The 23,456-nt window shown below is 38.0% G+C and overlaps 1 protein-coding gene across 1 annotated transcript in view; it reads left to right on the forward strand.

Moving 5' to 3' along the window:
* Nucleotides 1-23,456, forward strand: part of Bmp5 (bone morphogenetic protein 5) — a 125,608-nt gene that overhangs the window by 55,922 nt on the left and 46,230 nt on the right. The window contains exon 3 of the mRNA XM_052714699.1: nt 8,290-8,438. Within this exon, the coding sequence (XP_052570659.1) occupies nt 8,290-8,438 (149 nt within the window). The remainder of the gene's footprint in view (nt 1-8,289; nt 8,439-23,456) is intronic.

The raw sequence follows: 23,456 nt of genomic DNA on the forward strand, positions 1-23,456 counted from the left end.
CCACTCTCCATCATTAGCTTCCTCCTCTCCTTGGTGTGTTTAGTTCAGCCGTCTTCATCCTAGTTCACGGTCAGCTTCCCGTTTGCACCCTCTCTCCCTCTTCTTGCTTCTTTAAGATTTGGAATTCTTCTGTGGACATTCTTCCAAATATATGTATGTTGACAGTTTCTACACTGGAAGATTTCCTGGTCCCTCGAGGAGAGCAGAGCAGGACCCTCAGAGGAGGCTGTGCTGACTCCGCCCAGGACAGACAGCACTCAAGCACAGCTTACATTTCTTAGTATACAGGGATCAAGCTTTATTATATCAGCGGTTCTCAGCCAGGGCCACATGGCTCCCTAGGGACCATTTGTCAATGTCTGAGGGTAATTTTGGTTGTCTCAATAGCGGGGATGGTGTGGGAGCTGTGTGTACACATTGAATGTGCGGGTATGCTGAGTTTGCATAGAAGATCCTGCTAAACCTTCTAGAAGACCCAGGGCATCTCTCTTAACCAACAAATAATGATCTGATCCCAAATGTTCATATTTCCAAGGTTAGGAAGTTCTGCTGCATTGGAAGATTTAAACTATAAACATGAATGTGGAAATGACGTGGTTCAGAAAACAGCAAATCTCTTGATTTTCCCTGAAGGTTTCTCGGGTGGATCATAAGACACACCACATTTTCCTGAGCTCTAGAGAAGTCACCCTGGGCACAGTGTTTATTTTCGTGGGGTTGAAAAAATGATTGGATTGTCTGTGAAATGATTTTATCTCCTTTTTTTCTTATTGACTTGGAGGAACTTCTGTATATTTACTGGGTAGCACGTAAACAATTAGAGATTCTTTTGCAGGGTAAAATAGGGTATAATGATATTTGAGAATTTACTAAATATTAAACATTTATTGAACCAGGCGGCAGTGGTGCATGCCTTTAATCCCAGCACTCAGGAGGCAGAGCCAGGCAGATCTCTGTGAATTTGAGGCCAGCCTGGTCTACAGAGCGAGATCCAGGACAGGCACCAAAACTACACAGAGAGACCCTGTCTTGAAAAACCAAAAAAGAAAAAAAAATTATTGATAATCTAAAACCCTACAATGTAAAAATAATGATTTTCTTAATAGAAATACAACTTAACATTATTTCAATAATGATTTACATTAATTTCAGTTAATATTACTCATCTTTTTTAAAGACAGGGCCTATGTGGCCTTGGCTGCCCTGAAATTCATTATGTAGATGAGGCTGGCCTCACACTCACAGAGATCTTCCTGTCTCTGCCTCCTGAGTACTGGGATTAAAGGCATGTGCTACCATGCCTGGTTGCTTGACCAATTTTTTTATCTAAACATTTGAAACATATCATAGAATCAGATATTCTGTAACAATGATACTCATGATTTTCAGAATTTTAAAAGTCCATGTTTGTTTTGTATGAAATTAGGGTCATCTGAAAACATCAATCAGTAAACAATCCAAGCTTTAAACTTTTCCCCATATTTTTCTTTTATTTTGAGATTATAATATAATTATATTATTTTCCCCTTCCTTCTTCTCCCTTCAAGCCCACCCATATACCACTCCTTGCTATCTTTCAAATTGATGGCCTCTTTTTTCACTGTTGTTACATGCATATATGTTTATATGATATATATGTATGTATAGTATGTTTATATTCCTAAATATAACCTACTAGTTTATATAATGTTCTTGTATGTATGTTTTCAGGGCTGACTATTTGGTATTGAATAACCAACTGGTGTGCTCTTCCCAGGAAAAACTATTTCTCCCATCCTCTGCATTTCTTAATTGTCTGTTCATTGTGTAGCGATGAGGCCTTGGGGGACTTTCCCCCATCCACACTGGCATCTCCGTGGCTTTCCCCCATCCACACTGGCATCTCCGTGGCTTTCCCCCATCCACACTGGCATCTCCGTGGCTTTCCCCCATCCACACTGGCATGTCCATTGGTGTCATCCTTGTATAGCTCATGTTTAGGCATGGTGAGACTTTATGGGCATAGTTTCTGGTGTTACTAGGAGATACCATCTCACAGCAAACTCCCTGCTCCTCTATCTTTTACAATCTTTCAGTTCCCTCTTCTGCAGTGTTCGCTGAGTCTTAGGTGTGGGAGTGTTTTGTAGATGTATCCATTGGGACTGGGCAAACTTTTAACTTTAAGACAAAAAAAAATTCAGAAATTATCATTTATTATTGTGACATATTTTGTGAAGTACTCAATACTAGAACCGTTGATTGCTTCCTCAATCCCATGGTGGTGATGTTTATGTGAAGAGACATCACATTTTTTGTTTGGTAATTGATTATGTTGCCAGTTGAGTCCCTGACCTGATCTCCTTGCGTCATGGACTGTGATATGGAAGTGTAAGTGAGTTATGATTTTCCTAGGCTTGATAAGTTATTCAAGGAAATATGTTGTGAAAGAAGATGAAATAGTTTCAATTCTAAAAAGCTTGGGAAATATGGAGACATCACAGTACACTGTAGAGATGAAGTAGAATGGTGAATGTTCTGGCAGAGTCTCCAAGCTTCCCTTGACAACACTTTGTTTTACTATAACATGTCCCTGTAGCAGGGTCCTTGCTGTTGTTCCCTTTGGGGGGTGGGGGTCAAGTAGGCGCAGAGTCAGTGGCACACAGACTCCAGGAGAATGTCGAAACAACAATCCAGGAGAATGTCGAAACAACAAGCTCAGTTGATTGCTTCCTCAATCCCATGGTGGTGATGTTTATGTGAAGAGACATCACATTTTTTGTTTGGTAATTGATTATGTTGCCAGTTGAGTCCCTGGAAGAGGGAAGTTCAGGAAGAGGCAAGCCTTATATACCCTCTACCCCTCCCTGGGGGGAGGTCTGATGAATATGCATCTGCTGGTGTGACATGGCTGCCTCTCATTGGTCCAGGTCATCTCCAGATCATGTTTCAGCTGCTGTTGCTAAGGCCCTTAGGCAGGTCCAGGCTGGCTCTCAGAAAGTATATTTTTTACTTGTTTAGACCAGCTGGCCCTCAAGCCTGTTAGGGATGAGTCATCCCACATGTCCCTTCTAGGATCATGTGTTTGAACTCTTCTCCTTCAGCTGGTAAGGCTGTTTTGGTAGGAAATGAAGGTAGGAGGGGGCATGCTGCTGAATTAAGTGGAGGAATGGGGGCGGGCCTCAAGGCTCAAATAGCCTCACTTCCTGTCTGCGCTTTGCTTCACTATTGCGGATTGAATGTGACCAACCAGAGCACGTTCCTGCAGCCACGTCTTCCCTACACTGCCGTAATTGACTGTGTCTTGTTAAATTGTAAACCAAAGGAATGCTTTCTCCCTCAGAGGGTTTTCTGTCCCAACAAGAAGTAAATCAACTGATATATATCTCCCATACAATATATCTATTTATATATTAATAATATATTATTGGATAATATATTAAATTATATAGTAAATTTACTAATTTTATAATATATCTTAGTTAATTATTATACATATATAGAGAAAGATTGAGATCTGTATATTTACGTAATGTTCGGCAATCAGGAAAATTTCTTACATTATCCATAATTATTGATTATATAGATAGTTTTACTTCTTTGTGATATTTCAAATTAATAATGTTATCCTAATTTGATTTAGGGGTTAAAATCCATTGTGAGAAATGTATCAACAAATCTTCCTAAAGTTTAGAGAAATGAATTAATTCACAGATCCAAAATTTTAAGTATGGATTTTAAATGAATTTCCTAAAGGCATTTGCGTAATGTCCTTTGAGAGTTATTGTGCCTGGCTTTGGGAAAGTATACTTACAGTGTGTCATTTCAGACTGTGCTGGCTACTTTCATATCAACTTGCCGCAAGCGAGAGCCATTTTGGAGGAGGAAACCTCAACTGAAAAGATGTTCCTATCAGATTGGCTTTTGACTAAGCCTGTGTGGCACGCTTTCTTGGTTGATGATTGATGTGAAAGGGATCAGTTCACTGTGAGTGTTGCCTCCCCTGGCCTGGTGGGTGCTGTAAGAAAGCAGGCTGAGCAAGCTACAAGGAGCAAGACTATAAGCAGCCCCCACCTCCATGGCCTCCGCATCACCTCCTGCCTCCAGGTTTCTGCCCTGTTTGAGCTTCTGTCCTGACTTCTTTTTTTTTAATTAAGTTTTTTTTTATTCATTTTAACATACCAATCAAAGACCCCCTCTTCCCTCCTCTCACCCCTCCAGTCTCCCCCTCCCAACCCAACTCCATTCCCTCCTACAAGAAGGTAAGGTAAGGCCTCCCATGGGGAGCTACATCTAGTAGAGGCAGGTCCAAGCCCCTCCCCCTGCCTTAAGGCTGTGTGTGATGTCCCACCATAGGTAGTGGGGTCCAAAAAGCCTACTCATGCCCCAGTCTGCCCTGACTTCTTTCCATCATAGATGGTGATATGATAGTGTAGTGAAATAAATCCTTTCCTCCCCAAGTTTCTTTTGGTCACCATGTTTTATCACAGCAATGGAAACTAACTAAGAAACAGAGGACTCCAAAATATTATACCTCTGCTTAAGTGGATGGAAAATACCAATGTGAAATATGTGTCAATTGTACTTAAAAGTAAGCAAGAAAATATATTATCCACAAGCCACACACTATCCTTCATAAAACAATGCAGCAAAATATAATTGGAGATGCCATCATTGCAAGGAAAAAAGAGTACAAAAAATAAGAGCAGCATAAATATTACTATAATTGTTAGTTTATTATCCAAAGTAACTACATTATCTTATCTATTACCTCTTTCAAGTGATTTGATTCATAAAGAAATTTTGTATTTGAACTCCAAGTGTGGTGCTATGGACAGATAATTAAATACATGCTGACTTTAGGGGATATTCAATATTGTCCACCTTAATTTATCTTGTGTTAAAATGATAAATGCTTAGCTGGGTGGTGGTGGCGCATGCCTTTAATCCCATCACTGGTGAGGCAGAGGCAGCTCTGTGAGTTTGAAGCCAGCCTGGGCTACAGAGAAACCCTGTCTCGAAAAACCAAAAAAAAAAAAGTAAATGCTTTGTCTTGTGAAGGTGTATTTAAATGCATTCTGTAAGCAATATTATGTAATTATTTAATAAAAAGCCGCTCCCACTTGATTCTGTAGTCACTTAGTCCCCCGAATTCCATGCTGGTTCCTCTTTCCAGTCCTCCCACTTCCTCATTCACTTCTCAGCCAATTGCAATTAGATTTCTAAAACTCCATTTATTTTTCCTATCATCCATTGATAACCTCACTGCTCAAGGATCTTAAAGACATGCTTTCTTTCTTCCTGCTTTCCTTAGGATTTTACATTAGTGAACTTTCCATTTCATGTGTAAAACTTCCAAGTAAGTGAGTGTATTGATTTCTTGAAGTTGCTATAGCAAACAACTAAAAGTGTGGCCACCTTAAAACAAGAATTTATTCTTTTTCAGTCAAAGTACCGGCACCATGGTAAAGCTCTTGACTAGCATGCATGAGGTCCTAGGTTCAGGAAAAAATGTCAAATGAAAACAGAGAGACGGAGTAACAGGTTTATTTTAGACTGTTCAGAGGAAATGATTAGACTTTTCTACTCTTCCTGGTGATAAAAGTTCATGGTAGAGAAATTTTATACTTCAAAGGAATTCACACCTAATTTTGTATAGACTTAGAGAGGGTTTATTTTAAGTTACGATCATGAATAGAATTGCATGAATGAAATCACAGAATAGCTGCCATTGTGTTCATTGATGATATACTCAATGATCCTGAAGCAAATTTCGTTGTATGAAGGTAATATAGAAGTTTTTGTATTAAGAGAGAAAGGAGAAATAAAAGAAATTATAATAATAAAATAGTTTTGTTCAAGACTAGGAAAACACATTGATACCTATAAAATCAATTGAATATAACTCTTCAGAGGTAAACTAGACTAAATGGATTTTTGAAACTATACTTTACAGATTAGTGTATTGCAATTTGTATCAGTGAAATGCAGACATTTAGAGCTTGCACAAGTCATCCTGTGGTATGATTTCCCCTCTAAACATATGCATTAAGTCTATAGTTATTACTGATAATGGACATGTTAGAAAGATTTGTGACTTGACCTTGGATGGTACTTTTTATTTTATGAAAAGATGTTGTAATACAGTTTTAAATAATAGAAAATATCACCTAAATGGCTACCTTCAGAACTTTGTTAATTTAACCTATCAAAATTACCCCTTGTGAGGACTCTGGGGAGGTGTCTCTGTTGGCAGAGTGTTTAACACATAAGCTTGAATACTCAAGTTTGGATCCCCACACCCATGTTAACAAAATAAAAGTAAAAAGCTGGGTGCAGTGATGCCCAGCCACAATCTCAGTACTGAGGGTCAGAAACAAGATCATCTCTGGACCACCCTCACTGGCTTCTTAGAATCAGGGGTCTCTGGCTGAGCAACAGACCCCATCTCAGAAAATAAAGTGGAGAGTGATTGAAGAAGGCCAAATTTAGGTCTCCAAACGCATGCACAAGCATTTATGTAGACATGCGTATACAAACATGTGCACATACATTCACACATACATGATATACACAAAGCTATCTCTTTTTATTGTTTTTCAAGTGCTTCAATGGATGGAGTTATCAGTTTTGAAGAAATGATTGGGGCACTATATCATATTTCAAAAGAGAGCTGTCTTGAAAGCTGTGTAGCCCTTGAGTCTTTTCCAAGACACAGTGACTCCTGTTTAAGAAGTAAGCAATGTAGTTAGTTAAAAAGATTACAACTTCAGAGATGCTAGTCAAATAGCTCAACACTAAGGGCAATCCCTATTTTCTTAGATTTTACTTATTCTATACATTTGATGGCCTTCTCAAGTTAGGAAAGGAAAACAATTGATTGATATTGTCTAAGGGGAATGGATAAAATGGGTCCTGAACACTCAAGTGGTACTGTGTGACTCTTCCCTGCCCTGTACTTTCTGCTCATCAGAGGTCTGTAATCTGCCAAACTACATCCCGCATCAAATCTCAGTGTCTGCAGCCTTTCTATGAACTTTGAGGATTTACAGTGTAATATTAGGTAACTAGATGATTTGACTCTCATAGTCACTTATTTTAATTTCTCTGGTTACTGAGTGAATAGTATAGATCAAGTAAAATTGAAGAAATGAATATGCAGTGCTTAAAATATTGAAAATATTGACGTAGAGTTTCACCTTCATGTTCACTAAAAATATTTCAATTTTCAGTTTTTCTAAATTAATTTCTGTGTCTGATTTATACAAAATTTCTTTTCTGTATTTTTGAGATGCCTCTGAAGTGCCATTATACAACTTCTTATGGCATAGCTTTACTTTTCTCTTTATACAGTATGCTTTTTAAAAGATTCAGAACGGTAGGAAAGTCCATTTAAAAATGATACTAGTGGTTTTTGTTGTTGTTGTTTTTACTTTAGGTTGGAGGAGTTTTGGTGTTTTATAACTGAATAATCTGAGCCCCAATTCCATTAATGTAAAATGACAACTTAAAGATGAAATACCAGGAGCAGGCAACATTTAGCTTGCTGTCTGGTGGTAGTCGGGAAGGAACAGATAAAGCCATTCTCTATAATCAACAAACATATGTTTGTAACTTAATAGCACCGTCAAGATTCAAGATGTATTCACAAATGTTAATTGTCGTATCATTCAGATTACACTAGTGCATATGCACTTCTGTTCACTGCCATGATTGTTGGATGGGAATGTCGACTCACAGAGGACGTGAAAGCATGCCACAGTGGGCTGCGCCTCTCCATCATGAGGTTGACCTCTTTATGAAGTGGCACCCTTAGTGACTCCTTCTGGACTTCACTACCCATAAAAGTATTATATTAAAAATGTAAAGTATACAACCATTATCCCTAAAACAGATGCTGACACATCCCCTCCCCGGGTTCCTCTGAGAGTCTGCATTCATCCAAATTGGAGCAGCTACTTTTGTTTCTGTCTCAATTCATTTTAATAATTTTTCTTTTCTGTTTTTAAGGGGTACTAACAGATTGGTTGGAGGGAGCCCTGATGATGACCAGGGACCAAATTAAGACCATTAAGTTAGCATGAAATGACAATGAGAAACAGAAAAATAGAAATTACTTTCAGATATCCCTAATAGGCTCCAGGTTTGGGTTGGGAGGTAGCAATGTCTTACTATTCATCATTAGAGTCCCCTGTCTCCTTGTTCTTTAACTCCTGTTACTTTAAAAGTGCTTTTGAAATGTTTTCACTTTCATAGGAGAAATTATGGTCTTCACTCAAACCTTTCATTTATTTTTCATTCCTTTGTTTTTAGGGATGCAGATCTTTTCCTGTTGGACACGAGGAAGACACAAGCTTTGGATGTGGGTTGGCTTGTCTTCGATATCACTGTGACCAGCAACCATTGGGTGATTAACCCACAGAATAATTTGGGTTTACAGCTCTGTGCAGAGACGGGGGATGGTAAGTCCTGACCTGGATGTTGTTTTTAATGGGCTTTGCTTTTTGTGTTATTTAATTGATGCTTCATAGTTATGTACAAGGCAACACATTCCTTAGGATAATGTAAAATATTGATAAATTAACTCACAGAGCTGTATTTATTTTCTATACATGAATTGACTGGATTTAGACACGGGTGGGGCATAGTAAAAAAGTAGGTACCATTTCTGCTCTCAGGAGATTTTTCAGGCTGGCATTAAAGACCCACGTGGAAACTAGTAACACTACTACAATATAACCAGTATGAAAAGGGCTACGGACCTATGGCTTGGTTGTGGTTATGGGGACATACACATATTTTTATCTGAACGTAAGTCTAAAAAGAGAAAGTATATTGAATGCGGTAGGGAAACAAAAGAACTAGCTATTAATAATACAAGGAAGGAGAGGGGATACAGATGGAGTCAGGGTCATGAAAAAATTGTGCAAAGTTGTTAACATGCTGTGATATTTGTTCAAAGACTAATTTGCTCTAGTATCACCTATGGAAGGGCTCATTTTAAGAACCACAGACAAAATCCTAATTATTCTGCACACACAAGTGTTCACTGAGGACCTACTAAATGCTGTGTTCTTTGGCGCTGGAGACACAATGACAGAAGCATGAGCAGAAATGGCTTGCCATGAGTAAGACCCAAAGTAATGATCACATGGTGATGTTACTGAGCCTGCTGTGGGGTGGGGGAAGAATACAGTGAGTGGAACAGAGCTATAGTCCTCAAGACAAGGAAGATATGATTAGTGGTAGAAGTTATAGGGATGGACATTTCAGACAAATGGAACAGACTCTGTAGACTGTATAGAAAGAACTTTGGTACAGTCAGATAAGGGCAGAGAGGCCTAAGCCAATTTTTTTTTTCAGAGCCTTGTCAGCCCTTGATCACAGATAGTTCAAATACTGTCATTCAAACCTACACACCCAGGTCACTCCAAAATTTTATGTGTCATGATAGGAGGGTAGAACATGATTACTCAATTTATGTTAGTTTGTTTTGTAATTTTTAAATGTTTTAAATACCCTCTGTGGCTCTCCATTATCTCATGCTCTACATCCTTCTAATGTTACACTTAGGTTCAGAGAGCATGGGGTTTAAAGGGTTTATTGATCAGAAGACATCCTCATTTAAGTTTCGCTGCCTTTGCTTTTTCCCAGAACCAGGCAGTGGGCGTTGTACCTAGAATGTGACTCATTCTAGGTACATTCTGACTGTAATATACTATCGCCTTCCTTAATAGACTCCACACTGAGATCCAATCAGGGTCTGTCTTGGTCTCTCTCAAAGGAAGTAATAGCTGTATGTGCAAAGATTTCCTGGTGGTCCTGGTTCACCAATAGCCAGCCAGCATCATAGCCTGTTTGTGACATCATGAACAATGTTCTGACTCCAAAGACTGTGTATGTGGAACGAGGTTGACAGTCACAAATTTAATATGTCACCAGGTTAATCAAGTGAATGCTTCACGTGCCCCCAAATCTTGATCTAAAAAAATAGTTCCCACTGAAAGTGTTATTGGATAGTCTCGAACTCTTCTGCCTCCAATAAAAACTTTCCACAGATTTGCATTTGTAATACTGAATTTTAGAATTTTGGAAGCAATTAAACTACGTTGGACTGTAGAATGTTTTCTAATTATGGATTTGAAATTATTGCTGAAAATCATCAAGTTTAAGTATTATAGATGTGAGCCAAGGAAAAGAACATATTTAGATGAGTTTCCAATAATTCTTACAGTCCGAGACTACTGTACACTTATGGTCAGAAATGTGACTGGGAAATCAGCTTTGTGGGGGTGGAGCCAATTGTTTCTTCCTTGGTATGTGGCCCAAAGGAGAGAAATTGAGTTAGTGGTGTGTACTTATCCAAGTGTTCTCCCAGGGGATATGCCTGAAATGTCTAACTAAACAAATCAAGAAATCTATGAAACATGATCAGCCTGTTTATTTTCTTTTAATTTCCACTCCTCCTCTTACCACACATGCATTTTCTGAAGCTTTGCTTTTTTTCATTCTTCCCCTCTACTGCTTTTCTATTTCTTTCACAATTTATGCAATTTAATTTCTATTTTAACTGTCAATTTCTTTTCTCTCGAAGAACTTTATATATTGAGTTTCTAATTGCTCATATTTATTTCTCTTATAAGTCATAAGTAATTATGTCTTAAAGAACTATTATATTACTTATCATTTTGAGCCTTAAACAAACTAGCATTAAACTCTTTTCAAATACTTCAGCTTTTTTGAATTTAAGTTTTTGGTTTGGATCCTACCTTTTGGTGCTTTTTTTGTTTCTATCGATGTCTAATATGAAGAATATTAAAATAGTTAAATGTTCCAGGCTATTTGATCTTTCATGCATAAATAATCTTTAAGACAATATTTTTTAAAAATAATACAAGCCAGAAAGGAAATACTTTTCAATATGGCCACACTGGTAAGAGGGACAAAGACATTCAGTGACCCTTGCCCATCCAAGTCTATCTCCAGGGTCTTGACATGAGGATAAGGGTTACATAGAGATACACTTGGCAAAGCAGGACCAGCAGGTGTGGCCACCTGCCCAGCACTGTCTCAGTGCCAAGTGTTTTCTTTGAGGTTAGTCTCTATTTCAACATCACCTGGAAAGTTCCTTATTTGACTGCCATCAGGGTTTTGGCCCTTTCTTCTTCCAGCAGGAGATTTTTGAGAAATTCTCATTTCATGGGTTCCATTCTTTCAATGCTGTGACAACCAAAGAGAGGAGAATAATAATTCCTTTAATATATTAATGCCTCTCCCCCATACAGGCTAGATATGTTTTCCCAATCTTGATGTAAAATATGTCCATGTGTGATGCCTGGGGAGATGGCTCAGCAGTTAAAATCACTTGTTGCTCTTGCAAAGGACCTGGGTTTGTTTGCCATCACCCATATGACAGCTCACAAACAGTCTACAACTCCAGTTTTGGGGGCTCTGGCAACCTCTTCTGGCTCCCATGTGCATTTCGTTCATGTGGTACATGGACCTACATGCCAACAAACCACCCATACAAATAAAATATCAAGTAAGTATTTAAAGAAATATGCCTCTGTCTGAAACAAATCTCATAAATAGAATATAAGTAGGAGGCCTTGTTAGAACATACACAGTTAGCATCAGGTTACACTGTATAAGAACCATTTCTGCAGAAGTCCTTGGTAGATCCACCTTGTAAGTTTGACATAGAGTCACTCAATGGAGCCTAGGTGGTCTTCAAACATATGATCCTGCTTCAATTTTGCAAGTGCTGAGATTGTAGGTAAACACTACCATGCCCAGCATGACTTCATTTCAGTTCTAGTAACTTTCTTCCCTACCTCTGATCAGTGTTCACAAAGACTTAACAGATTAACTCTCTGGTAGCTCCTTTTTTATGGTCCCTCATGGCTGGGACTAGATTTGATTTTAAGCAGAAGTGGAGCATGCATGGCCTTAGGAGAACGAGGACCCTCCTGGTACCTTAGTTTTATTAGCTGCAGCCTCTTAGCAAATATATACGTGATATTATTTTCCTATAAATAGAATTATCCAGATGTTTCAGCTCTTTGCAGTTTCACTTATTCCTAATGATGGTGTAGGTTCTCAAAGTTCTCAATTAAATTTTATTTATCCTCGCCTATAAAGAAAAATGTCAAACAGGACATTACTTCAAACAAAGCCAACAGACCATCTTTTATTTGCAATATTAGATTGTGAACATATTTTTTAAAGTAAAATCCTTTGTTTTGTTGAGGCATGGCCTTATGTATCCCAGGTTGGCTTCAAATATATTAGGTGGCCAAGGAGACATTCATTGTCTTAGCCTTCTGCCTTCACTTCTGAAATGCTGGGATTACAGATAAGTGCCACTACCCTGGGTATATGTAGTGATGGGGTAGAATTCAGGCATGCTAGACAACCATTCTACCATTGACTTGCATCTATACCCCAGGCTTTGGGGTAGGATCTTAAGAAACAGAAGTGAAGAAAGAGAGAATTTTGAGGATGTGAGAAGTGGAAGTGGAAACTGGAGGGGTGATTTATTTCTGGATGAGGAAACAATGTTAATAAATGTATAAAATGGCAATGTGTGGTCTGCTCAGGGGAAGCATCTAGAATTGGATAGAACAACTTTCATGCATAAAAATGGCTGCAGATTCCATTAAGAAAGTGAACAGAGTTATGGAAGAAGCATGGAGTCAAAGTCAAGTGTAGTATACCCTTGCAACTAGATCATAAGTCTAGGAAAGCATAGTTGCCACTTTAATCAACCATTGGAGCCAATCTATGATTATGTGTTTGAATGGATATCAATTTCATGGTGTCAGGGATTGTGCATCGCTCATTTTCGGTTGTATCTACCATGTTGGCACAATGCAGGACACATGTATTAAAAAACTGTCTTGAGGGATAGTGAAGTGGCTCAGTGGGTAGAGTCACTTTATGCCACACCTGATGACCTGACTTCAATCCCTAAGATCTCTGTGGTAGAAAGAGTGAACTGATTCCTGCAAACTGTCCTCTAACCTCCATGAATGTGTCATAGTATGTACAGTCCCCCAAACATATACATAGACACACAAAAGTAAATGAATAAGATGCAATAAACTATACTTGAAAAAAGCTATGTTGAAAATGACGTAAGTCAGGTCTTTGTGGTCCACATGTCCACAAGAGCAAACCACAGCCCTTTAGTTAAATGTCTTCAATCACAAAATGAGGAGAAAGTTCACGAGATATACTATTGAATTTTATTTACCCTCTCCTGTAAAGAAAAATGGGAAACAGGCCTAAATATATTTTAGAAATCAAAAGGCTATTGAAATAAAAAGCAGGATTGTGACTCAGAGAACCTGTGGAAACTATGTGATTGTGAAATAATCTTTTTAGAAATTCGACAGTGAGCTGCAATGGATGCCATGAGAGTTTAAGGATATTCTGTTGAATTTTTTCATGCTTAACAGATGATTTTCTGAGCTCCGTTTGTTTGTTTCCACAAAACAAACCAAACATTTCAAACATATCTCTTTTTTTTCTTGCAAAACCAGACAAATTATTTTATACAATGTACAAAATCATTTTCAAAGTTGTTCATCATTCTTTCATCATGGCTACTAGCTTCTGTGGTAAAAATAGGTACTATTTTTTTAAATAGTAAACAGGCTTAGATCTATAACTTAAGACCTCCAGTCTCCTAAATTGTAAAGATATAATTATCTGACTTACGTGGTTCTCACGAACATTTCTAATACATATATGTAATTTTTTTACCCACATATGTACATGGTTTATTAGATAGTAATTTTAATCTCACTTTTAAGACTTGGGTCTCCCTCCAACACCCTATTTTCCATTGTTTGGTACTTCGTGTGTTTCAACTCTCCAAGTAAATTAATTCCTTCTTTTTAAAACACAGATTTATAGAATATTTTAAGGATGGAAAAACAAAGATAGTATTTTGGGGCTCATTAGCATGTTGGTTTAAAAGCCCTGTTTTCAGACATTTTATATTTGGCAATACTCAGGTTGAATTTTGCCAATGACTTTTTCCTCTTTTATTCAAACCTGCTTGTGTGTCAAGGAAAATCCAACTCATATGTTTCTGATTCATTTGTGTTCAAGTCATCAAAATGTTGCTTAGTTAGTGTACTGTTTAATGTCCCCAAACAAGATAAAGTTCTTTTAAAAATAAGCCTATAAAGACTATTTGCCTTTGAAGGAAATCATGGGTCTATTATCCATTATGTCAAGGTAAAACTTTGGGTTTACAGTAGGAGATTTACAAATGCCACTAAATTTTGAACCCGAATCAAGAAAAGACTACTGAAGTATTAATCAAAATTAAATTCCATTGTAATTGATGCATGACAAAGACAGAAATTTATAGTTTATAGATGAATTAGAATTTAAACTTTTGACATTTAATTTAAATGAGATAAAAACTGAATAGTATAACTACTGTAGATATGTATGGCCCATAGGAAGAAGATGGATAGATAGATATTTTAGTTTGGGTTCATATTGCTATGATAAACACCATGACAAAAAGTGACTTGGGGAGAAAAGAGTTTATTTTACCTTATAGTTCCACATCATAGTCTATCGTTGAGGGACGTCAGGGCAGGAACCCTGATGCAGAATTGATGGAGGAGTACCACTTACTGGCTTTCTCCTCTTGGCTCATCCAGCCTGCTTTCTTACACATTCCAGGACCACTTGCCCAGGAGGTGGCACCACTCACAATGGGCTGTGCTGTGGGATAATGCTTTTGTACACTGGTTTATTAAAACACTGATTGGCTAGTAGCCAGGCAGGAAGTATAGGTGGGCTAAGCAGACAAGGAGAATTCTGGGAAGAGGAAGGCTGAGTCAGGAGACGCCAGCCTGCGGTCCAGGGAGCAGCATGTAATGGCACACAGGTAAAGACACGGAACATGTGGTGACATATAGATTAACAGAAATGGGCTGAGTTTAAATGTAAGAGTCTCAATGGAAAGCCTGAGCTAATGGCCGAGCAGTTTTAATTAATATAAGCCTCTGTGTGTTTACTTGGATCTGAGTGCCTGTGGATCAGGCAGGACACAGGAAAACTTCAGCCACAGGGCTGGACCTCCTGCATCAATCATCAGTCAAGAAAATACCGCACAGGCTTGCCTGCAGGCCATTGTGGTAGGGAATTCTCAATTGAGGTTCCCTCTTCCCAAATGACTCTAGCTTGTGTCAAATTAACAAAACTCTAGTTCACGCAAATGACCCCTTGTCAACTTCACACAAAAACACATAACTATTCAACTACCACCTTTCCTTTCTCACTTGTCATCAAGATGGTATGTTAATATTAATATTACAATATAAAAAAATTATCTCAAAATTTAAAAGTCACACAGCATTTAAAAAGTCAAACAACTTTAAAAGGTCATTTTCTTTAAAATATACAAAGTCTCTCTAAAATGCCAAAGTTCTTCTAAAATTACAAAGTCTCTTTTAAAGGCTCAATGTCGACTGTGGGCTCCTGTCAAATCAAAGTAACAAGTTAAATACTTTCTTATTTCAAGAGGGAAGAGCCAGGGCACAGCTGTAATCAAATCAAAGCGAAACCACACTCTAACAGTGTAAAAATTTCAGCGTTGAGGTCTGGGACCCTCTCACAAACCTCTGAGCCCCAAAGGGCTCTACTTCTCCAGTTCCACAGTTTGCTGCACATGCAGCTTGTCTGTCAGGCTCAGGACGGCTTTACTCCATGGCTGCTGCTGTCCTTGGAGGTCATCCCATGGTACTGGAATCTCTAATATGTTAGGGAATCTGCTGCAAGTGGACTGTTCTTCACTGATAGCCTTTCATGGGTTCTCTTCAGGGACCCTGACCCCGCCACATGGTGCCTCACCTTTCCCCTATTTCTTCAATCCTCGGTTTTTACTGTGACTAAGACTGCATGTTCAACAATGGCCTCTTTCAGTGCCAAGCCTCAGTGGCTTTCCATGAACCTCTCATGCCTTCAAAATGAGAACTACCTCGGAGATTCTTACCCATTACCAAGTTCGGCTGCTAGCCCAAGGTACAGCCTTGCTCTCTTTGAACCACAGCTTCTATGTGTTAACACGGAGGAAACACTTCCCAGTTAGTCTTTTCTTAACCACAGCTGATTCTCAGCCCCAGCTGTCCAGTATCAATTTTCCCAGCAAAGCAAAGGTTTCACTTTAGTGGTTCTTAATTCCAAATATCAAATAAATGGCCCTGAGAATCTTGAAGGGACTCTTAAACTTCCCTCTGAAACTTCACCAGCCAGTCCTCCATCAGCTGCACTGCTCTCCAAATAATCTGAGTTCCCACAACAGCTCATTAAGCTCTGAGCACTCAAAGGCTTTCCTAGCCCCAAATTCCAAAGTCATTCCATAATCCTCCCCAGACAGAAGGTGAGGTCTCACAGGACTAGTGCACTCTTGGTACCGATTTCCGTGTTAGTTGGAGTTTCTGTTGCTCTGATAAAACACTATGACCAAAAGCAACTTGGGGAGAAAAGGGTTTTTCTCAGCTTACAGTTGCACAATATAGTCCATCACTGAGGGGAAACCAGGAGAGGAATCTGGATGCAGGAGCTGATCCAGAGCCCATGGAGGAGAGCTGCTTACTGGCTTGTTCCTTGTGGCTTGCTCAGCTTGATTCCTTTTACACCCAAGATCACCAGCCCAGGGGTGGGACCATCCACAATAAGCTTGAGCTCTCCCACCTCAATCATTGCTCAAGAAAATGCTCCCAAGGCTTGCCCACATGCCAGTCTGGTGGGAGATGTTTTAATTGAGCTCCTCTCTTCCTAAACGACTCTACCTTATGTCAAGTGGAAAGAACACTAGCCAGCACAATAAATTAAAATCTTATCTCTGATAAAACATTTACAATCTTAGTCATAACAACAAAAAAATGAATGTAATAGTGATCATTGGAAGAAGTGCAGAGCTACCTTGGATGGAGGTGCCAGGCACCCAGTAGGGTAGGAATCAAAGTCTGTTGTTCTGCAGTGGGGTGGAGGTAACTCTGAGTGGTGCAACTCTACCATAGGAAAAGCTCTTTCCTTACAGTGGTAGAAATGATGATATAAATGTGTTTTTTAGGTAAATTTACAAGGGAGAGTTAGTTCACAGAGGGAAGGTAGCATAGATAACCTTCCAAAGTTAAGTTAGGAGCACACCCATAGATAGTGCTTTGGTTTGTTTGTTCTGACTTTTCATTAAGGGCATACTCAACCACTATGGCTGATAAAATACTTACTGGTAAGACACTTTGAGATATGGTTCAACCAAGGATATGAAGGCAATGGAATTCAACACATGAATCATTGTCAACTTGTACTTACATTGTTTGAAATTTATAGGCGGTAAAATACCAAATGTAGTAGTTTTCCTGAGTGCCAACCTTTTTGTTTTTTCTTGGAAAAAGTAAGTTATTTTGGGGCAACTAATTGTATCAGAAAGATAAGGGAGATAAACTCCTTGTCTCTCATAGGGACACAACACACACACACACACACACACACACACACACACACACACACACACACACACGTGCAGACACACATATACACACATGCTTGTGCACACTCACACACACACACATACATGTGCACACACACGTGCACACATGGCTGATTTATGAAGGGCTGGCTTATGTTGACATTACAAACATTTTCCAATGCAAGAATGCCTCAATGTAAATTAGCAGAGATACTAAATGTATTAGTAAGCCTTAAACATCGAAACCACTTCTTAAAAGATAATAGAATACAAGTAGTTTAATGTTCAGAGTCACAATTCACGAATTCCTCACAGTCTTTGCTAATGAGCAAGTACTAATGGTTCCTAATGTATGTAGTGCTACCAGTTTTAGAAATCTATGTAGCAGCATCATTGTGTAATGATATTCTCCATAAAAGAATCAGAAAATCACTTGACATGGTAGTGCAAGCCTTTAATCTCAGCACTTGAGAGGCAGAGGCAGGTGGATCTCTGTGAGTTTGAGGCCAGCCTGGTCTACATGACAAGTTCCAGACCAGCCAGGGCTACATTTCCTCTTCATAAAATAAAGAGCATTCATAACTGATTGGTTGAGGCAACATCAGAGGAGGCCCCTGCTTGTCATGGCAGCTGCTGTTGGGGGGTCTTGTTATTTATATGGTAGCCCAGGCTGGCTCTCTTTGTCTGCTTCTCAGATGTTATCACCTTTTGTGTTTATTGGTTCACAAAAGCTTTCTTTATTCTGTTTTCATAGTACAAAGAATTCGTCCTCCCCTCTCTCACCAAGATTATTGTGAAAACTTAAAAAAGTCTTTAGGTTTCAGAAAATAAATTGGGAGTATTTTAAAACTTCAATTACTCAGGCTTTTTTTTTCTCCTGTTCTCTAGCCTCTAACTTCTGATTTTTATTTTTGAATTTGTGGAATTTCACAACTATTATAATGATGCTAAAAAGGGCTAGTAGTTTCCTTTTTCTATACCTTAAGGGACTAAAAAATATTATATTCTTCCTTCCTATATGCAGAATATTCTAATACACCACTAAATTACTTCCCCAACATTGCGTTGTCCTATGCCCCTAAATATACCCTTTTAACATCAGAATTTCCAAAATTTGTGATGACTTTTGATATGTAGCATATTTATAATTGGAAACATGTTACAGCATCTAATGGTTACATGTACCTTAAACCAATGTGCAAATCACCAAATTTACATTCTAAAGTCTTGTTTGTATGAGTGAAAATCTATTCTTATGTACTATCTAAATTTAATATCCTGAATCTTTTTTTCCCCCTGAATCTGTTTTTTTTTTTAAATAGAACTTTCTGGTTAAGAAAATTTATTGTATTTTCCTTAATATCCTTGGGACTTATATCTAAGGTTATTTATACCTTAGGTGAAGATATCCATATAAGTCCTCTGTGTTGTCAAATGACTATTGATCTGTTTCAAGGCTAAGAGGATCTATGTGGCTGATTAATCTGAATATCAGCTGACAGCGTAGAGTAGCAGAAGAAATTATAGACCAAGGGTGGTGTTTTCCTTTTGTCTCTATTGTTTTGAATGCAATATCTCACTATTATTTATCCAAGTCCAAAAAGTTGAATTATGTCTACTTCAGGATTTTAGAAAACATATTAAGATTTAATAGTGTTCCTTCCCATTATCTGAACCTTATCTTAGAAAGCAATTAAGTCATTTTTTTTTTATCATAAGCCCATATGGCCCCCTTTTGGTAAATTTATGGTAATGAAAATGACTGCTGGTTTCAAATCAATAGATAGCAAGTCTCTAGACCCCCATACTGACATGACTCACACATCTTGTTCACTGTTCCAGGTGGAAAGGGGACATACACTGCCATGCTTGGTTCTAGATGAATATGCCCTCTGTGCATTGTTTAACGTTGAGGATAATTAGAGCATGAGTTTTCAATGAGTATATAAGAATAAACAAAGAGGTGAGTTAAAGAAGGTTTATCTTTAAACACTCTGAGAAATAGAATGCATAAATAAAAGTAGATGTAGTGTCATATAGTCCTGACACTAAATTAACGTGTAAAACAAGCAGATTTTAAAACCCAAATACAAGAAAAAAATGCCTGACAATGACAGCTAATGACCATGGGATTGTTCTGTGATGCCATGAACGATGTGTGACCGGAAGCATTTTCTATTTAGTTGACCTTTGGTCTAGAGATTGCTGTATTGCAGAAGGTCACCACTCAGGAGCTTTCTAAGACCATACCAGATATCAATAAGCCAACTGTAACCTGAGCACACGCTCACACTTTGAGCACCACTCACATACTGTATGCAGAAAGAATGCAGTGCTCAGACACCCACCGTCTTAAACAAGCCACAATATGCCCACAACTCAAAACATTTTCTTGCGTAAATCAGAGATGGAGACATTTGTGGAGACAAAGAGGGGAAGAAAGGTCAGAGAGCTTTTCTTGTATGTGTAGAGGAGAAATGCCAAGCATGCGCGCATTCTCAAGTAGTCACGTAAGAGACCACATAGACATGTAATTGAAAATCTGTGATTGTTAACATTTCCAGAGAACCCTTACCACATTCACCGGATCACTGTTCTTTTTTCCTTAAGACCCTCAGAAAGCTTTTAACAAAACAAAACATGACATTCAATCTAAAAATTTCCACATTTCAGAGTGGTTTCTGTTTCTATCACACTTTTATATAATTTTAAAAGCAACAAAGCATAACGTAACACAATGTGTTAATTTCTGAGAATCACTTTTTTTGTTTGAATAAAGGTCCTAGATATTTAAAAGGCTGTCAAAGAACACAAATACATTGGTCACTTTAGTATTAGTATTTGTAAATTATCCATTGAGAAAAATCCATGTATCTTCATGGTAAAAATGATAAGATTTACACTAAACAATAAATATGAATGAGATTTCTCTGTGGTTTGTTAACGTTCAAAGCCATGTAAGTTGTGTTCCAAGGGCTTTGTAAGTGGGCTAACATTTCAGAGGGCCTCACAGGACGCAGATTTCTCGTTTTTGTCTCATTTGCCCCCTGCCTGATGCAAAGGAATGAAGAAAGCCTCAGCATGCCTTTCTCCTTTCATGACTAAAGTAAATGAACAGGAAGATTAGTGTTACATTTATGTATTGTTCAACCAAACAATACATTATGATTTTCATAAACTATACATGCTATGTTTTGAGCTCACTCTATCAAAATGTATTTTCTTTCTGTATAACTCCATGCTTTCCTATGTTCTCATTCTGGGCATGGCTCATACTGGCATCAATTGCTCTTTTATGCTAAGAGTCCATGTCCTTGAATCCTGCAAAGCAAATAGAGGTTTTCCGTTCCAGGAGTACCTTTAGTTCATTAAAATTATTACATGAATTGATTTCTGTTGTCTGTGGGAGGTGTCTAGGTAGGATGCATGCCACTTTGCAAGTGTGGAGGCCAGAGATCAACTTGCAGGAATCTGTTCTTTCCTTCCACTGTGTGGGCTCCAGATTAAATTCAGGTCGCCAGTAAGCACCTTCACCCACTGAGCATGTTGCCAGCCCCTTAATTCATTTAAAATAGATATTCAAATAATATTTTCTTGGGTGGTTAGCTAAGATCATGTTAATGATATTAATGGAAATGTAATGTTTGCAGGGAGCTTACTAATAGCTGATGAGCGTCATGTTGGGCTTTTAAAACCAGGTCTTTTAAAAATCACCTCTGTTCTTTTACTCTGCACATGAAGGTACGAAGTCATAGGAACAGGAAGAATCTCTCCCATTAACTAAAACCATTTCAGAGGCAGATTCTTACATCTTAAGTCTTGTACTTTATAGTAGCCTCATATAAGGTCCAAACTGAAAAAAAGTACATTTTTTTTTTTATAATTTTCTAGTGAAACAATGGTATTGAAACAACCATTACAGGAGAATAATGAATTTCATGTGAGCTCTACAGAAAACTTCTTCTGAGCTTTTATACTTTTCCCCTTGAAGTGCAATTATGATTTGGCCCCTACAAAATGACAACATTTCTGCCATGTTTTCTTTTTCAAAATTAAACGACTTCAGTATTTCTTTCAGCTCCTTATAGTATCATGATTTTCTAAATTCATATTAGAAGAAAAGATATTTTTCTTCTGTCAGTCATTGACTCCAACATTAAATAGAGCCAGATTTAAGTTATTATGAATTTGATAATGAGCCTCTCTTTTTTCCTTTTCCATGTTGATGAATAATGTTTTTGATTGATTTCTCTTCCTTTTTTAACTTAAAGTTTTAATTTTTTTGAGGATTTCATGCATGAGTTCTATATTTACATCATTTCCACCTCTACCTCTCCATATTACAACTCTTCCTTCATTTACCTTTCAAATTATTCAGTAATTGTTACACACACACACACACACACACACACACACACACACACACACACACACACATACACACTCACACAACTTGCTGAGTCACTCTAATGTTACTTGTATATACATGTGTATAGAGTTGACTACTTGGGATTGGATGACTTATCAGGACACATACTTGAAGAAAACTGGTTTTCCTTTTCTCAGCAGCCATTGATACCTTGGGCTTATCTTGAAGTGGGTAGGGCTTTATGAAATTTCCCCTGTCCTTGTTGCCATGTTTTCTGGTATTGTTGTTGTGTAGGTCTTGTTTAGGCAGCTATATGTGAAGACTTTATGGGTGCAGCATATCTGTTCTATCTCTTTGTAGTAGGAATCCTGATTCTCTGGCTTTTACAATCTTTCTGTTCATTCTTCTATGACTTTTTTGAGTCACAATGCAGCATAACTGTAGTAGGAATCCTGATTCTCTGGCTGTTACAATCTTTCTGTTCCTTCTATGACTTTTCTGAGTCTAAGGTGTAGGGATTGGATTGTAGATGTATCATTTGGTGCATCCTATGGTGCATTTTGGACAGTTGTGGATCTTTGTAATAGTCTCCATTTGCTGCAAAAGAGGTTCAAGAGACTCCTCAAACAATATAAGGTATTGCCATTGCCTTTGGCCTCCTTATTGCTGAAGACAGCACACACTTCTGAAACAGCTTGGAGGAATGGAACTGAACTGACCTGGAAACTTCCTTCCTGAAAATCAGTTTCAGAAGTTATGCTATGCAAGCTGCTAAAGTAGAAGAACAATTAATAGTCCCATCCAGATGTAAAGCCTAGAAACCACAAAAGTGACTGGACCAGCAAGATTTCCCCAGTAGTGCAGTAGTGGCACTTTTGCCTTGGGAGCAACCAGTGACAGTCTATTTGGACTTAAGTCCTGTTCAACAAGAGAGAATTCGTGCATGGCATTGAAAACCCAGACAACTACCAGTGGCTGGAGAAGGCATAGACCCTAGAAGAGAACTTACTACCACCATTCTCCTAAAATAGCATAATTTGATTGTTTCTTTTGAGACATCCCTTCCAGAGCAGCACATTTATTACTGTTGAGTTCCTACAGTGACTCATTGTTATCCATAGTTTACATTAAGGCTCACTCTTAGTTTGTAATCTATAGATTTGAGAAAATCTTATAAGGGCATTTTACTATTTTTAGTAAATAGTAAAATACTATCATTTCACTATTACAGTGTATTTTTTTCTGTTCCCTGAGGCTGTGCTCTGCCCATGCATATCTCAATGCCCAGCCCTGGATGGTTGTTGACTTTTAAATTCACCATAGTTTGCCTTCTCAGGCATGTAATACAATTAGAATCATGCAGTAGAGAGTCTTTTTAGTCTGGCTTATTTTATTTTGGACTATGTATTAAAGTTTTCTCCAGGTATTTTTATTGCTTGATATCTCATTTCTTTAAATCATTGAATAATATTCTATTATTTGAATATATTGTACTGCATTTAATCACTCATCTAATGAAGCATATCATGGTTGCTCCCACCTTCAACTTGGACATTTAATAAAGCATCTATAAATAGTTTTTGTGGAGACAGAAGTTTTTAACTCTAT

Source organism: Peromyscus californicus, unplaced genomic scaffold, assembly GCF_007827085.1.
Source record: "Peromyscus californicus insignis strain IS unplaced genomic scaffold, ASM782708v3 Scaffold_11__1_contigs__length_118956290, whole genome shotgun sequence".
NCBI classification, from domain to species: Eukaryota; Metazoa; Chordata; class Mammalia; order Rodentia; family Cricetidae; genus Peromyscus; species Peromyscus californicus.